Source organism: Melopsittacus undulatus, chromosome 11, assembly GCF_012275295.1.
Source record: "Melopsittacus undulatus isolate bMelUnd1 chromosome 11, bMelUnd1.mat.Z, whole genome shotgun sequence".
Taxonomy (NCBI): Eukaryota; Metazoa; Chordata; class Aves; order Psittaciformes; family Psittaculidae; genus Melopsittacus; species Melopsittacus undulatus.
Window position 1 is genome coordinate 12,914,689 of NC_047537.1, and position 18,651 is coordinate 12,933,339.

Genomic DNA, 18,651 nt, shown 5'->3' on the forward strand with positions numbered 1-18,651 from the left:
ATTCCCTTTGCTAAGAGAAAAAAACCTTGAAACTCTTTCACATTTAAAATGCCACCCTCCCTTATAATCCACACAGGCCACCTCCTTCCTCCTTTTCCTGTGACTCCAGAGGTAACTTGTGACTGCACTAAGAAAATCAGTGTGTTTCATGCCACAGTTGTTCCACTGTGTCCATAATATTCAGAGAGTTAAAAATTTCTTTGAATATGCACTCATCCAAGGGGAAAACATCGGATACAACTGTGACATTTCTTTTTCTTGGGGAATAGCAGAGACCTCAGTACCATTAAAGAAATCCCTACTGGACAAATAGCTGAAGGTAGGCTATTGCTGTGTTAACCCATAGAAATTCTTAATTCTTTTCTTCTGGTTCTCCTGTAAGAATCCCACTCCCACCACTCTGGTGTATTGAGCTTCCTGCATTAAAACCCAAGGATTTAAGGAGTGTAGGGACCCAACTCTTAATCTGATTCAGTCTTAAAGAAGTTTGGCTTTGGCAGCACAGTTTTGGTGTATCCTTTACAAAATCACAGTGCTGCAGCCTTAAGGCTCTGGCATGTTCAGTGGTGGCCCTTTCTGAAGGCTTTGTGCTAAGAACAGTTCATCTGCACTGTCACTGACAGCAAGGAGAATGATGGAAAGATAACATAACCCTGGGGTGAAGTGAATTAGTGGAAGCATATGAAAAGCTAAACAATAGCTAGGCCAGCCTATAAATATGTGCAGCAGACACAAAAAAGAATCTGAGCTTTAAGCCATAGCTTTTATTTTGTTATTTTTGCCCTTTTTTTCCCCCTGTTTATGGTAGAAATCCAGCTTCTGCTGTTCCACAGTGACTGTGGAAGTGAAAATGCTGAATGCCATTCCAAGTACTGTGTGAAAATAACATTTCCCTCCCCCTCTATTTCTCTCTCCCCAGGGCTCTGGCTGACATCTTAAGGCAGCAGGGACCAATCCCAATAGCACACTGTGAAAGAGAGACTATCTCGGCCATAGATACCTCCCCCAAAGAAAACACCCCAGTCAGGACATCCTCCAAAAACCATTACACTCCTGTGCGCACCTCCAAGAGTAACCCAGGTAAGTGCTGCTTTCCTGCTGTCTCTCTTCAGAGGTGGTTGTACAAGGGCTATGTTAGAAGTGAGCAGAACACCGTGCTTTACAGCAGTGGATTTTGTAAACCTGAAATTTGTACAATAAATGGCTTTCAGAGGCAATCGGATGGAGCAGAGGAGTGCAAGGATCAGTGGTGCTGGTTCTTCAAGGCTTTTGCTGAGCAGAGTCGCTCTTCTCTCCAGGCATTTTAAAAATTCAGAATCACTGAGGTATAAATTCATACAAAAATGCTTGCATCCAGGTTCGAACGTTTAGGATTGCTGACAAAACACATGTGCTGTAGAGCACAGTCAAGGAAGAAATCCACATCACTGGAGCCACCTTATTCATTCAAATGCATTACAGGCATGTGCTCAGAGTGTGGAAGATGACCTAGACAGTATCCCAGGAGCTCAAAGACACTGGCCTGAGGTTCTTCAGGAGCACTGCTCTGACAATTGGGATACACGATGTTTTCTTCTGGTTTCTGCTAGCAGAGTGAATTTGGTCAATTCATTTGACAGCTCTTTGCCTCTATCTCCACAGTGGCACAAGGATGCAGCCTCTTAGTTCACAATATGCTGATTTTTGTTAATGCTTCGCATGTTGGGAATTGTCAAAACAGCATCTCAGTGGTTTCTGACCACCTCTGTGAAGTGGGATGTGGTAGACTTGCCATCACTTGCCACCTCGCAGTTGTGACTTGATGTGTGCCTCATAGGTGTGCCCCCATTCACTCACAAGCTATTCAGCTTCACAGAGAAGGGTGGCATTTCCTGATCTGGCAATCAGAGGAGGTTTTGCTAATGGTCCCTGCTGGGAAAGCTTCTGAAAGAAGTTGGCAGGAACTCAGGCTGCTGCAGAACCTGCAGGGCTTAATGTGCTCCTCTGTTTGTGGAAGGCGCCCATGACAGAGGGCAGTGACTGTTTGGTTTCCATTGCCATTAGAAGGGTTTTGCTGCAATGTGCATCACCCTGTGGAGACAGGACAGTGTCAGGAAGGAGTTCTTTGCTCCCCAGTTTTCACTCAGAGGCCATTGAACCCTGTAATTTTGCATGCCAGAGAGTTGTAACTGTGGAATTTGATGTTGGGCTGGAGAACAGTACATGAGATGGCTTGTCTGGAAACAGGAAGGTGCTTTTGCATATCTGTTGCTGGCTCTTGAGAACATATGTGATTCTGCCTAGGGTAAAAACACAGGAAATAAGGGTTTGTGGATAGAGAATGGGTATAGGCACCATCAGAGAACAGCTCTGACATAAGCCTTACGATGAGATGAATCCTTTTCTGAAGACACCCTCTCTCTTCCCATTGGCTCTTGCTGATCTGTTAGGGCAGGTAAATGCTGAGCGAAGATGCAGAAGAAATCCTTTGCTTGCTGCAAGAGATACCAGTTGGATACTTGGGTTTTGAATTAGGTGCCATGTTTAGGCACTGTCAAGTGTGAGAAGTCAAGTGGGGAGGTGTGTGAGGGGAATTGCTGATTGCAATGTTCTTCTCTGGTGTTGGCAGCTGATGGCTCCAAAGGGCATGTTAAATACTTATTGCTGCATTAGTGAAGGCACACAAGGACCAGAACGTAGGAATCATGAGTGGGGTGTTCAATGCACACTATAAAGTGGCAGCACCCAGTAAGGAGTTTACTCGGTGCTTGCTGAGGACTGGGACATGAGATGAGTAAGGCAAAATGGCTGGGAAGGAAAATGCATAATGCTAAAGATGATGATCTCTTCATTCAGCCTCTGCTTGTCTGTGTGTTTGCTGATATCATGTGAAGGAGAAAAGCCATCACAGTGCGGTCAGGGCTAAAATATTCAAGCCAGAGGCAACAGGAGCCCACTGAAAGAAGGTGTTCTCAAACCCAGCTACAAAGGAGAGGGATTTGCTTCCAGCAGAGCCCTCCAAAGCCACTGGCAGCTGTAGGGGTAATGGATCACTTCGGCCTCAGGCAGCCAGTTGGACCGAATGTCACAGTTAGCCCTTGCCAAAGCTGGGAAGGGAAAACTTGCTCTCGTACCTTGCCCAAAAGAACTTGTTCCTGGCTCAGTTGTGTCTGTTATTAACATGTCCTCATATATCATGTGAGACAGAAAACTAATCACTTACAAAAGATCATAAGCTCATAAAGCAGCTATACAGTTAATGATAGTTTATATTGTTTCAGTTGCATAATAGGGTAATGCTCCCTTATAACTATTCTGTTACTCAGCTAATCTTCAGATTATTGCTGTAAGCAGGAAATTGTATAAGCTAACACTAAACTGTTTTAGGTTGGGAGGGAAGTAAAAGTTGGAAAACAAGAATGGGTTTTAGCATGTTAAGTTAGAATAAAGCTTGTAAGCCCCAGGATGGAAGTAGAAGAGGGGTCACCGTCAATACTGGCTTTTTGGGAAGGAGGGGAAGAAATAAGTAGGAGGAAATGAAGGACAGTTGGGGTGTGTGTATGTGTGCATGTGGAATAGAAGCAGCAATATATAGTAGCAGGCTCCAGGCAAAACACTAGGCACTAGTGCTGCACATTGACCACAACTACAGCGTTTTGCTGTGGGATCTGAAAAGCATCAGGTCTGCTGACAGTGGTCTGTTTCAGGACTCCAGCATAGGAGAGGTTAATCAAGCAGAAAGGACTATAGTTGTTACATACAGGCTGAGATTGAGTTTGGTATTAGTTATATTTGGAACTTTTGTTTCCAAACTTCAAATGAGAAGGGAGTCCTTCAGTCTTGCTAAATAAGCCATAGCTTCATTTTTCCATTAGGCTGGTTTGGTGTCAGTGAGCACAGTGATTGTGGGTGACAATGACAAATGGAGGTGGTCTGTGTCTGAGGGAGCAGAGGCCAAACAAAGCAGCGTATGCAGGTGCTGCTGAGCCACTCAGCTTGCTGGGTGGTGCCTGATGTTCCTTGATGGAAGTTTAGAGAAGAGTCCATGCCCCATGGGCCTTCCTGCAATCATTCAGGCAGCCCTCAGATGGTCACAGCAGGAGATCACAGGATGGGTATGTGCAGTTTCCTCTGGTAGCCCACCAAGCCATGGGCACTGTCTCTGGCTGTCAAAGAGAGTTCAAGACCAAGGCAAAGTCCTCAGTGTATTTGCCCAGGCACTTCACAGCAGGTAGTTTCAGAACTCTAAACTCTGCAGTGGGACAGGACCTTGGTGTTAGGTTTGATCTGTACTTCTCTGTTGAGCTTTGAGGTAGAAGAACCCAGGTCTAATGAATACTTGTTTAAGGGGAAAAAAGTAGGTCTCTTTATCCTAGACATATAGACAATTGTCTCTTCAGACAATGCAGCTGGTTTCAAGAAGGCTTCAGCCTATGATTTTACAGAGGCCACCATCCCCAGGTGATGTGGGAGCTGGCTGTTCATCAGACCCCAACTGACTGAAGAGCATCTCTACATTGCCACTTTTGCTTTCCTCTGAGAATCAAGCGCATGCCCTTTTCAGATGCTGGGAGACAGTTCAGCTCCCCTTCCACCCACCCTCACTTCCACTGACATTTCTATTCACTGCTTTTATTAAGTGCTGCTGTTTTGGTGGTGGTAGGCTCTTTGCAGATAAGAAAAGCTGGACACTGTCTACAGACTGCTTGGGTCAGAGCACACCTCTCCAGCTGTGCACTGCCTCATTAGTATGAGCTACAGCACTATCTGTAGACAGGAATGCTCCTGCTGCCCACACAGACCACTCGTTAGCTCAGTGTTTGCTGTTGTAACAGGTAAAATATGATGAGTCTGAGATTACAGGAAATCCATCTCATCTCGCTATCTATTGGCATTTTTAATGTCTCTATTGCAGTAGCACATTTAGGGGTGTTGGAAGGAAAACTCCAGCAACATTTCCCGTCTTCTCTCCTTGGCCACTTTATCTATCCTGACGTCTGCTGTGAAGGTCAGTGCCATTCATTTGTTCAGCGGATGGCCAGCAAACATAGACAAGAGCAAGGAGAGATGGGAGAAAGGTCAACAGTTCCTGTGGGCTTGGAAAACATCATACATAAGCAGCAAGATGCTCCCACAGAGGAAGGTGCTGCATTTGGCACCAGAGGCAGAATTTGAGCCAGAGGCAACCCTCCTGCAATGGCCACAGCCAACTGATGTGTCAGAAAAGATGAGGGCAGTGTCTGTGACAGTGATGCTGATGGTCATTAGCAATAGCAGAAAAATTAAGACTAGATTCTTGGCTCAGATAACTGCCTCCAATACCACCCTTGGATATTTGAGGCCTTCTGAAAGTCACATTCAAGGGGTTGGTTTGCTTTTGTTGAGATGTGGCTAAGCAAAGAACCTGCAAGATTCAACCCCTAATGAAGTTGTCAGGTGGGAAGGAGTTTTGTGAGTGCCTTGGAGACAGAGGGACAGCCAGCTCAGGGCTAGCAGGGAGCTGTGCCACTCCTGCTTTCCAAACTGAGACAGAACCACAAAAGACTCCAGATAAGAACCTGAAGCATATCTTGGACTGCTTTAAATTAGTGTTGATGGGATGTGAGCCTGGTTTAAGTCAATCCTCATAGGTCAGGGAGGTTTATGTCCCAACCTCACAGCTGGTACAAATCTGTGATACTCTGGGACAGCAGATGATTGGAACTGATCCTTGATTCTTTCAGTCTCATTCTGGGTCTTTTTAATGCAATTCACTTTAATAGTATTGCTATCCTGCAAGAGAGGGGACACTCAGGACCATCAGACTGCTGTGGGAAGCTTATGGGAAGAGAATCTCCCCAAACATGTTCAGGACAAGGATGTTTTTCCTGCCACTGTGCAATGCTTTTAGCAGTGAAGGGTGCCTAGGTGTCACTTACTTGAGCATGAGGCAGGTAGGTAAAATCTGTGCTTAGAATTATGCTGCTTCTGACTCCCTGCAGGATCAGGAGGTTGGAAGAGCAATGACAAGACTTTTTTTGTACTTGCTGAAGAAAAAACTCTGGCCCAGTTTTATCTTCTTTTGCCCTCTTAATTCTCAGACTATCAAACTGCCTCACCAACAGAGTACACTGGTCTAAAACCAGCTCCAGATGTGCCAGCAAAGAGCCAGCTGCAGGAATGATAGTTTTCCAGCATGAGAAATCTTCTGCTATTCATCTGCACTAAGGACAAGGGTACGTGCAGGTGTGAAGAACAGCTTATTGACAGGATTACCAGCTCGGATGCAGCAAACAACACAGGCTAGTGCTCTGATTAGCCTGATATATCTGGGGAAGGCTTTTAATAAGCCATTTGAGTCAGGATGTTCCAGAGATGTACATATTCAAAGTGCTGTTTTCAGCAATGCCTTCCACCCAGAGGCATATTCTGAGCTTGTTCTGAATGTGAACGAATGCAGGAAAGGCTTTTAATCTTTATGGAAATTGTAGCTAACATCTCTAGCCAAATAGAGGCAGAGCAGCATAAGCATCCCAAGCATCGCATAGGGGAAGAGGGTGCTTGGCCCTGCTGTCCCTGGGCTGTGGGCTCAGCACAGTCTCTGGCCCTTTGCTAAAGATCAAGCTGGTTGACTCCATAGGTTTCATCCAGATTGTACCTGACTTCTCCTGTCCATCCTATTCCCTTTTCTCTCTCTCCCTTCCCCCAGGTTTCCAGCTGGTCTCTGCTTCGAATTTGCTTCCTTTATTCATTCGTTGAATTATCCAGCTTCTCCCCAAAATCCCCAGCAACTCTTTGAATTAATTTACTGAGGATCAGTGTAGAAATGTATGTCGAAGGCGTTCAAATTCCCTACTGCTGCACAGTTTGTGTTGTCATTTACAGCTGTTCAGGGGAATACAAAGCAGGTTAAAATGAACCCCCAGTCCCCAAAGTGGCATTTCAGAGCCCCTGAGCTCTATTGTAATAAACTAGTTAAGGTGCAGGTGGGTGAAGAATTAGGGAATCTACTTGGAAAACACCCAGAGAGTTCCAGGAACAGGGTTGTTTTGTTTTTTTTTTCTCTATACTCCTGTTGCTGTTTGCTGACATTAGAAAAGAAAGAAACAGCTTCGAAACCTCTAAGATCTGGAGAAGATAAGGCAATTCAATACCACTCCACCTGTCTTTTCCTCCATCACATTCCTGTTACAGTAAGCCCACTGCTTCCCACAGTTTTCCCTCCCAGGAAAACCCCCAGTGCGTTAATGCATTTTCTGAGCCAACAGAAAATGTTGGATTTTTCCTGTCTCAGAACGATTTGAGGGTGCAAGTTACTCAGTCTTTGGCATCCAAAATTCCATGGCCAAAAGGGAGGATCAGTCCAGCAGAGAGTGGGGAGAGATGGATGCTGCTGGAATTGATGCAGAGTAGCAAAGATGGGTCACCATCCTCTTCTCTTCTTTGGTATGAAAGACCTGGGTTCCTCAGTTATTTAGGACCTAAGTTACTTGTACAGTGTTAGACATTACAGGTATTCACTCACCCCTCATACCAGAGCAGCTGATGCCCTTTAACTCTCACCATCTGGCATTGCCAGTCTCCATTTGACAGATGCAGAGATGGAGCACAGAGAGACAAGAGCCTTACTTTGAAAGGTACTTGGGTGTCATCTTTCCCTGACTTCCAAATGAATGCCAAAGGCCTTGGAAAGATCCGTTCCTGAGTAATTGATGCTGTTTGCCCAGATGTGGAGAAAGCAGTTTTGCCCTAAGACCAATACTGATGCCTTCAGGCTGGCACCTCTCAGGGGCAATGTGTCAACCAGTGTGTGCTCCAGTCCTCTGCATCCACAGGGATGCTTCTTCTTGCATCTCCACAAGGACACAGACCTGAGTCCTTCAATCCCATATCCTAGTAGTAAGAGAGAGATTTTATATTTACATTGAAAAGCACAGACTTTGTCCCAAAGTATTCAAAATCCAAGAAACACAGGAGAAGGGATGAGCTGGAGAGTCAGGCCAGTGAGCTATGAGTGTGATGAGTTTACCTGCCCTGATTCCAAATGGATCTTTTAAACTGTTCAATATTTTCCTGCATATCCTTTCTTAATCTTACTGCTCTGGACATCCAGCCTCCCTGTTCTATTTCTGCCAGAGGTTAGGACCAGCTGCTGTGGGGATATTCAATCACTAGCAGCCATAGGGAGCCAGGCTGAGAGAGCTGGGCTGGGGCAGCCTGGACAAGAGAAGACTCCTGAAGGGGAGACCTGAGAGCAGCTCCAGTGCCTAAAGGGGCTGCAGGAAAGCTGGAGAGGGGCTTGGGACAAGGGCCTGTAGGGACAGGCCAAGGGGAATGGCTTGAACCTGCCAGAACAGGGGAGACTGAGCTGAGCTCTTAGGCAGAAGCTGTTCCCTGTGAGGGTGCTGAGGCGCTGGCACAGGGTGCCCAGAGAAGCTGTGGCTGCCCCATCCCTGTCAGTGTTCAAGGCCAGGTTGGACACAGGGGCTTGGAGCAAGCTGCTCCAGTGGAAGGTGTCCTGCCTGTAGCAGGGGATGAAACTGAATGAGCTGTAAGGTCCCGTCCAATACAAACCACCCTGTGGCCCTATGATTCTATAATATATGCTGCCCACTGATACTGGCAAATACAGCCTGTGGTCCCCAGCACCCTCCTGAGTCCACTGCCTCCTCTTTCCATTGGTGAGGCTGGGGCTACACCTACTCTGCCTCTAGTTATTGATTTATTTTGGTCTCCGGAGTGTTTTCCTGAGCTGTAAAGTTGTAGTGCGATGTGTGAAAAGAACCTTTGGGAAAACGATGCCTGCTAACAAGACACATGAGACAACACAACATCCCCATTGAAAGTGTATTTACCAGTGAACTTACTGAGAATTAAAAGCAACAACATTTGCAACAGTTTCTTGTGTCTCACATCCAAACATCTCCCATGACTGATATCAAGGTTTTCCTGTATCAAAACAAGTGACAAGTTAGGGAAAAGTCTAACTGTTTGGTGGAATAATGGGTAGGTGGAGTGTGTGTGTATATAGACACATATAATGTCTTGGTAAGCACATGAACTCGCAGCCACAACAGAATAGTGACATCCAGAGCTATGGATAAATATCAGGTGTCTGTTTAAAGTGTTTTGATGGATTTTAGCATTCACTCAGCTGAGTGCAGTCTCAGAGCCACAAGGCCAGGAATGGCAGCACTTATCCACAATGATATCTGGAAACTGTGGGTTCCTATGGTAACAGCATCTTTTTTAAGAGAGACTAATGCAAGTTGTGAGCAGCAGAGAGGATTACGCATATGGATTTTCTCTGAAACACAGGCTCACAGTGAGTTTCTACCTGCTGAAAACAATATAGCCAAACACAGGGATAATGTGGGAATTAATTGAAACGGGCTCTTCTGGCACCATGCTCCTGTGGAGGAGAGGCAATGATGTGGAAAAAGTCTGTGAGTCTAATGCAGGTGTGTAACCAGCCAAGGACCTGCACGTTGCAGGGAATGGAGTGGGTACAGACATGTGATGAGTGATGCCCCACATCGCACCATGCAGCATCAGCAGCTCCCTGTGCCCCCTGCTTCCCATGGGCCTCCATCCAAGAACCAGGCTGTAATCTCAGGGACATGGAGCTGTTGGAGCAAGTCCAGAGGAGGCCAAGAGGATGCTCAGGGGCTGGAGCAGCTCCTGTATGGAAACAGGCTGAGAACACTGGGGCTGTTCAGCCTGGAGAAGAGAAGGCTGCGTGGAGACTTCAGAGCAGCTTCCAGTGTCTGAAGGGGGCTACAAGGATGCTGGAGAGGGACTCTTCATCAGGGACTGGAGCAATAGGACAAGGGGTGATGGGTTCAAACTGAAACAGAAGTTCAGGTTAGATCTTAGGCAGAAACTCTTCCCTGTGAGGGTGCTGAGGCGCTGGCACAGGGTGCCCAGAGAAGCTGTGGCTGCCCCATCCCTGGCAGTGTTCAAGGCCAGGTTGGACACAGGGGCTTGGAGCAAGCTGCTCCAGTGGAAGGTGTCCCTGCCCATGGCAGGGTTTGGAACTGGAGGAGCTTTAAGGTCCCTTCCAACACAAACCAGACTGGTTCTATGATTTGTAGCAGCTGCTGGGTTTCAGAGCAAATCCTGGGGCTGACGGGATTGTAGGGTCCTGAAAGTGGGACTGATGGATGCAGAGTCATAATAACACTGACTGGGAGCTATGAGAAGGAGTTACAGAGGATGGAGACTATGTGTGCATGTAGGAGGTCCAACCTGACACATTTGGATGCTTTCCCAATTCCTGAATCTGTACAGCTGGTTTAGGAATGGTAAAGAAATACTGTTCTCAAAACATACAAAAGCAGATATGGAAACCAAATGGAAAAGAGGCCAGATTGTATGGGGCTTGGAGCAACCTGGTCTAGTGGAAGGTGTCCCTGCAGGGATTTGGAACTGGATGAGCTTTATGGTCCCTTCAACCAAAACTTACGTCTGGGATTCTATGAAACAGTTTTGGAGCACAGCTGCTAAGGGGGAGGCCAATTCATGCCCTCATGCTATGAAATCTGCATGGTGAGTAACAGGAAGGTACAATGTTTGAGCCAGGTTGTTCCTCTCATCCTGTGCTCTGTCCTCCCTCTGGTGAAGGACTGGGAGCAGAGGGCCATTAGAGCAGATAACTCTAATAGCATAGGTGTTCTGGAGGATGCGTAGTGCCATGGAATGGGCAGGACTGGATGATACTCCTTTCCCTGTAGAGCACTGAGCTGAAGCTGCTGCCATCTCAGCACTCACCATCTCCCCAGTATGCAATGGGTGTCATGCTCCTTGGTAGGTTTTGATTTGAGCCCTGCCTTGTGTCTTGGTTTAAATCCACGAGCTTGCCTGTTGTTCCTCTCAAGCTCCAGTTTTACTTGACTCAGCCTAATGGCTCTTCTGCCATCGAAGCAGAGGTCTCAACCCTCCTCCTCTCACATCCTCTGCCATGGCCACTGCCCTCCACACTGGTGCTGACACATTCTGCCATCAGCTGGTTTAACTCATTAACCCAGCAAGGGCAGCTCAGGGAGAGGTAACAGGATAAAACACAGGAGTGCAGTCAGGAGCAGGGCTGAGAGTGATCCCCCCATGTAGGCAGTGCTAGATTTGGAACCGCTGAGCTGTGTCCATGCAACCGTACACTTGAGTAGGGGTTTATAGGTTGCCTGTGAGCAAGCATGCAGGAGAACCTGTGCTTGGATGCTCTGGGAACTTGGTGTTCAGCTGGGACTGATTCTTAGCTCCATCAAGGCTACAGGCAATTTGAGACAAAGTGGACTGAGGTTCAGGAACAGGTTTGGATCTTCCAGGATTCCTCTCTGACACCATGATGATGGTTTGTAATCAAAACAACTGCCTACATTGAAGGTAGATTCCTTTTAAGCTGCTCAGGAGTTTCCTTGGGGAATGGACAGCTAAACCCACTGTCTAACCAGCCATTCTGCCCTATGCCATCCTGCAGCTCTTGTGGAAGTGTGGTACCATTTCTTTAGCAGGTTTGCTTCTCCTTGTTTGCCTCTGTGTGTCTTGTTAGATCGATTATGGTTGTAAAATGCATTAGATCTGCAGATGAAAGGCAGAAACAATGTGTTGGGGTTTTTTTTCCATTAATCAGAGCAGTTTACAGAAAACATCAATTTAAAATGTTAAAGCCAATTTGCAACTGGTATCGACAGCAATTAAATTGGTCTCAGGAAGTAATGCAACCAGTTGCTTCTGACACTGTGAAGAATGAAATCTTTATAAGGACATCCTATGCATTGAGCTTCTCCTGTTTCATGATTGCTGATTGTATCGCACTCAATAGAAGCGTAAACAGAGGTGAGGAGCTGGAGCAATACTCTATTAAGAATATGCTATAATCAGTAAACTTTCTTTCCCCTCTTGTTGGACCCTTGCCCAAATATTGCAACTCAATCTCTGCTCTCATCACTCTCAGCTTCCTTGCTTTGCTTTCCAGTTGACTTTGCTGACTTTAAAATGATATAAAAATGTACTGAAACAAAGGTTCGCTGCTTCATTCCTGGCATTGTTACCAGGAGCAGTAAACTCAAGCACAACGCTGGCCACAGCCCCCATGAAGAGCAGTGGCATCCAGGCTTGGCAAAGCAATGGGTAGCTTTTGTAACCTTGTAATGGAAAACTATCATCTCAGGTTCCAGCTATGTGAGAATGAAGGGGAAGTGATGGTTAACTTCTCATGAATCAGTTCTTGTGTACATCATGAATCTGACATCCAGATGTGTAGCTTTCAGGGCCTTGCAAGGCCCTGGTTAGGAGAAGTGGGAGCATTTACCAGCAGAAGATAGTGCTCAGGTCTCTGAAAGCCTAGCTGATGAGCATTCTGGCTTACGCATCTGAATCCTAAAAGGCTTAGCCAATTCTCTCATTGCCTTGTCTCAAGCTCTGCTTGGCCAGAGCAAAGGGTTAAGGAACAGTCTCCAGGGCTTTCTTCCCATTTCTGTCTGCAGTGTTTCTCTACATGGGGCAGCTTGGCTTCTCCTTCACAATACTCATCTCTCCAGGGTATTCCCCTGGGGTGTACCATGGGGGGTTTCTGGTAGCTTTCAGGAGGAAACTTCTACTTTGAAAGGGCCACATTGAAGACCTGAAGACACCTTTTACTGTGGTTGCAAATGGCTTTTACCAGTGGTGCAGTCCCTGTTCCTTCTGGCACATCAGCCAGGTGTGTGGCCTGGAAGTTTAGGGGGTCTTGTCTTGCTTTACTCTTCTCTGAAGCTTTTTTTACCCTAAGACCATCTTGTTGCAGGTATCTGAAAAGAGTCCCATGTGACTATATGAGCATACCTAAGAAGGAATTATGCCTTCCTCTGTAGAAGGACAAATCTGAATACTCTTTCTGTTTGATTTCATATGTTTGAGGAGGCAGGAAAAGGGAGTACATCTGTCACAATCTTACAATCGGAGAAGTTAATGGAAAGATTCCTTCTTACTCTCCTGGGCTTTGGACAAGGCTCTGTATTGCAATGGTAGCAAATAATGAAGCTCACATCTCATCAAATGCTTCTCAGGAGAATAATTCTAATATATGTGGGTGGCCTTTTGCAGCTCTCTCCCCAATTCTGTCCCCAGTTTGTCAGCTGTGCCAGCACCTCTATCTTCCTGTGTTGAATCACTTTTGTGGATAACTGGTGCTAAGACAAGCCCCATGCAAGACATTCAGTTCCTGCCAATTGCAGAGGAGTGCTCCAGTGCTCGAATGAGCCCTCCGAAAAGGCAGCAAGATAAATACTAACTCTCAAGTCTGTGGCTTTCTACCTGATGTCTTCCAACTGCAGTAATGCAGCCTCTGCGGTGCTCCCTTTCATTCCACGTCTCCTCCCTGGATCAACACCTTTTAACTACTGAGAAAGCATTTCCCAGCGAGCTCCACAGGCTGGGTGCAGTTGTTCTGTCTACATCATGCTTGCCAGAGGGATCTAAAGTCCCAGTTATTCCTAGGGGCATGTGCCAGGAATATCCCTGTACTCTTCACATAGGCTGTCTGCACTCAGAATTCATGTACCTATCCATCCCACCTTCCCTGTAGCAAGCAGTGCTGTGGCTCTTGTAGGAAGGATATTTGGGGAACCCTGCAAGGCATTAGCCTTTGTGATGACTGGAGGATGCAGGAAAGATGTGAAGATGTGTCCATGCTGTGGGTTAAGTCAGCGTTAAGTAAACTGAAGTGCTGCAGGCTGCCCAGGGTCAGAGGCGCTGATCCAGGTTGCACAGCTCAGCAGAACAAGTTGCTCTATTAAGTCCTACTTAAATATTAATATATTCATGGTCCAGGAAGCAGGGTGGAGGAGGGGAAGTTGAAAGGGCTTTTGATGTGCAGGCTGCAGTTGGGTAGCTTCAACTACCATCATCTCTGGAGCATCCCACTGCTGCCTTGGGGCTGGTCGTTGTGATCTCAGAGGTTCTCATCCCAGGTTTCCAGGTTTCTGACCACCCTCATTGCATCTGGCAGACACTGGCAGAACCCCTAGCACAGAGCTGGTTGATGTCCTCTCTCTTGTAGGGCTAACTGCTCTGTGTAGGTCCTCCTCTTTGATGAGTGTCTAAGAGGTACAGGAATCCCCCACTGCTTCTGGCTGGAGATACAGGGAAAGGCAGCAGCAAGCATTGCTCAGGAATCTTCTATAGATACATCTTCCATGCAGCTTCCCAATCAAAAAGCAGTTGCTTCCCCAAGGCTCTCAGACATTTTTATGAGGCAGAGTCACACATCTAAAATAGGGACAAACCCTGATTTTGGAGAGTCTCATGGGACATTTACAAGGGCATGTAGGAGCAGGCCAAGGGGTATGGCCTTAACCTGCCCGAGGGGAGACTGAGATAAGCTCTTAGGCAGAAGCTCTTCCCTGTGAGGGTGCTGAGGCGCTGGCACAGGGTGCCCAGAGAAGCTGTGGCTGCCCCATCCCTGTCAGTGTTCAAGGCCAGGTTGGACACAGGGGCTTGGAGCAAGCTGCTCCAGTGGAAGGTGTCCCTACCTGTGGCAGGGGCTGGAGCTGGATGAGCTTTAAGGTCCCTTCCCACACAGACCATTCAAGTGAGTCTATGATACTTGTCACAGCCTGGTTTGGTTTGATGGCTTTAGCCTCAAGATTTCAGGAAATTCCTTGTTTCCCAGCATTCAAATTCTGAGTGAGTCCTTCAGTCCATTGGTGTCTGTGAGCATCTCCCTTGTTTATTTCTTTTTAGCCTCTGAAGTCAAGTTACACCTCAGTTCTAGCCGTGGTCTTTTTAGAAGGTCTGCATGATGCACCCAGCCCCAGGCAGCATGGCCACTGGTGGGCCTCTTGACTGATGGTGTTGTTCTGTGTACAAATAACTGGGCTTCCCAATGGGTTTAGTTCTTTGGTCTGGAGGTGCAAGTTAAACTCCCCCACAGTGACATACTTTCTCAGTGGTATATGATTGAGACATTACAAAGATTTCTATTGAAACCTGTGTCCCACTGTTTGTAGCAAGCAGCAAGCTTCAGATTCTATGGTAACCTCCTTTCTAACACCTTCTCCATGACTATTTAGCCCATTGATTTTGTGCAGAGTTGTTTGTTTTGTTTGGGTTTATTTTCATTCTGGGCTAGCATTCAATATTGATTGGACTTTATTCTATCCGAGTTGTCAAACTGGATTTTCCTTTCCTATCTGCCACCTAATGTCACTTAGACCTTCCTTTCTGTCCCTCCTGCAGCGCACATGGGTTCTTGTGCCTCATAGCCCAGCATTGTTACTGCTGCAGACTCATGCAATGTCCAGTTGCACATGCCATACCTGAATCTGAGTTCTGCTTTCTTTTAGCTTAGAGTCCTGGCAAAGCCACTTCTGTCAACCACTTCTAACTATGCCTCGTGGATTTTCAGCTCTGACACACTTGTAGTAGTGCTTATCTAGTCAAGTTTCTTCCACATGCCTTTTCTTCCTCTTTTTGGGCATTCTACATGTCACTGCTGCTTCCTTGTGTGCTGTTGTGTCTGCTTCTCTGCCTGCCTCTTTTTCTCTAAATGTATTTTGGATGGATGCAATGCAAAGAATGGACATTTTGAAAAAGATCTTGGTAGGAGTGAGCACCCTGCTGAGAACCTGAGTTCAGGGTCAATATGACTTGGAGATCAAGGAATACAAGTGCCCAAGACAGGGCAAGTTATGAGCAACAGTGCTAGTGATTAGCATGGTTGGATCTAGAGGAGTTTTTGGACTTCTGTTCTCACCTGTCTGTGGTCATCACATGCACACACATGTGTCCAGGCTCACATGAGCTGACAGATCCCCCCCAGTGGGGATTTAGTCCTGCTTGCACAGACGTGATGCCGGCTTTGTATGGAGCTGCAGGGTGACACCTGTGAGCATCAGTTGAACATCATTGTCAGAGTGATATGTGGTGGAGCTGATGAAATATTTACCTTTGAGCAGCTGTAAGATCAGTAATGTTTCACTGTCTGCTGCCAGCCAGCCCTGTCTCGATTTACATCCTTGAATTGCTCATGAGGCTAATGGTACTGCCCTTCATCAGGCAGGGACCTTCAGTTAGCAGCAGCTCCTCTGCCCTGCTGGTGAAGACACCCATGGCAAGAAACCAGAAGATGAAGGCTGCCACAAGAACATTCTGTGAGCACTCCCAGATTCCCCCCATCCCACCCCCATGGCTTGTGCTGGAGTCTCTGATGACCCCATGCTGCACAACAGACTCTCAGAGCGCTGGAGTGTGATGCTAAGGCCAAGCTCGCACCTGGACTCTCCATGCATCTTGGAGACACTGCTTGCATTCAAAGGATGACTCCTTTCATACCAGCACTGATACCCTGGCACCTCTGGTATTGGCATGTAGGTGTCTAACTGAGGGATGTTGGCTTAGCTCAGGGGTAGGCAGGAGACACAGGGCAAGGACCAGACATTACCATGCATGTGGAAAAGCTGAATCCTCCAAAAACAAGGATAAGGTAAGGAGGGAGGGTGGGTCTTCCTCTCAAGGCAACATTCATGTGCTTTCCAGCAAGGCATTAAAAGCCACTGCTAAATTCAGTTTGGGCTTGCATGTGTTTTTGTTCTCTTCAAGGAGGAAGCATGTGCAGTGAAATGTCTGGCTCTGTTAGGGTTGGGGATTCTTTTTGCTTCTGCTCTTGGTTTTCTGTTGCTGAGTTCTGTCAATTCCTTTATTAAAGCTGAAGAAATCGAGTAAAACCCCCAAACAAATAAATTAATTCCTTTCTACTGTCAGAGTTGCTCAAATCTGGAATTGCTCTCAGTTCTGGGGACACAGCTAAGCTTGAGGTAACACTCTTTTCCATACAAGTGCTATGTGTGCTTCAGGAATCCCCCTGTGCTAGAGGAAGGGAGATTTTGCAACAGGAATATGTTATCTTTTTTCTTGTGTAATCTGATGTCTCGATTTAAAGGAGGGAAATATTCTAGGCAGAGATTTCTAGAAAATTATGGCAATGGGTGTCTTCAGAATAGGAGCATACTCGAAGAAGGCAAAGCCAGTGACATCTTAATCTTTGCACTGTTAGTCTGTAGCAGCAGAGGACAGGATATTTCCCCATGCAGCATAGGGGCTGTTGCTGACAATTGTTTCTAACACGGAAGAATCAATGAGGTTTGGTATAAAACCTTATCCATGAGCTGGTAACAAGTCATCAGGACCAGACAATATTCACTCTTCATCGGGGACTGTATTGACACGACAAGGGGTGATGGGTTCAAACTGAAACAGGGGAAGTTCAGGTTAGATAAAAGGAAAAAGTTCTTTACTGTGAGGGTGCTGAGGTGCTGGCACAGGGTGCCCAGAGGAGTTGTGAGTGCTCCATCCCTGCCAGTGCTCAAGGCCAGGTTGGACACAGAGTCTTGGGTGACATGGTCTAGTGTGAGGCATCCCTGCCCATGGCAGGGGGTTGGAACTGGATGAGCTTAAGGTACTTTCCAACCCTAACTATTCTGTGATTCTGTAATGCTGGGAGTGGGAACATGAGCTGGTAGAGCAGGGGCATTGTAAGGAATTGCAATAACACGAAGCAGAAGAATCAGGATGGCTTCTGTGAAAGGAGGGCATGCATTGTGACTCTGCTAGTGCTCAAAAAGGAATAGCTGATATCTGGGTGGAAGTGATTATGTCAAGGCAGTGTAGTCATTTTGCTTTGGAAGTTGTCAGTGATGTCTTTCATCAACAGTGCTTGAGACCAGCATCAGGTAAGAGGAAAGGTTCTTTCAAGAATTAATAACATTAAGTGACAGAAAGCAATGGATGAGAACAAGCAGTCAGTGCACTGGGTGAATGATCAGAATCCTAGAAGATCTGCTGTGAGACATGTGCTGCTCAGTGTAGTTTTGAATGGTCTGTACAGTAAGGTGACAAAAGGTTGCATCTGATGTGGAATTAAACTGAACCATCAAATCTAAGGCTGACAGCAAGGTTTTAATTGTATGAAACAAATAATCTAGTGAAAGGATTTCCAACATCAGGAAAGTGAGGCCAGACAGCTGTCCATTGGACAGGGAGCTAGCCAGGGATCCTGAACACATACCTGGGGGGTTAGGTCTCAGTCCAGTGTTTTTGACTGAGTCTCCAACTGGTCTCACCCTTCCAAGAATCCAGGACACCTTCTATCAACCAGGTTTGCTCTAAGATCTCTGAGTACCAAAGCTGATGGTTAGATCTATTCAAAGATTACAGACATCTCCTGAAAAGCAATATGGTCCTGGAAGACTGAGCAACAAGGAGTGCTGCATGAATCAGGGCTGTGCTCTACAGAGTCATAGAATCCCAGACTGGTTTGGGTTGGAGGGACCTTAAAGCTCATCTAGTTCCAACCCCTGCCACAGGCAGGGACACCTTCCACTGGAGCAGCTTGCTCCAAGCCCTGTCCAGCCTGGTCCTCCTAGATGTGTACTACAGCATCCCCCAGTGCATACAGCATCCAGTCTTGGATAGATTGTTCACACTTCAAGCCTGCCTTGGACCACAGCCCTGTCCCCACCCCAGGCCTTCCTAATGGTCCTTCAAGACAGCCAGCTCTGCAGATGCTCAGGGGAACGGCTCCTGCTTATAAGGCACATTGCTCTCCTTGACCTATTTGCTCATTACCTCCACAAATGTGATTTTGATTAAGGAATTTTCCTAAGTAATTACTACAGTGTTAGCAATTCAGCCAAATAGAAAATAGTCCAAAAAGCA

The 18,651-nt window shown here is 46.6% G+C and overlaps 1 protein-coding gene across 1 annotated transcript in view; it reads left to right on the top strand.

Moving 5' to 3' along the window:
* The window catches only part of SHISA6 (shisa family member 6), a 224,954-nt gene that overhangs the window by 13,939 nt on the left and 192,364 nt on the right, over positions 1-18,651 (top strand). The window contains exon 2 of the mRNA XM_034067781.1: positions 920-1,080. Within this exon, the coding sequence (XP_033923672.1) occupies positions 920-1,080 (161 nt within the window). The remainder of the gene's footprint in view (positions 1-919; positions 1,081-18,651) is intronic.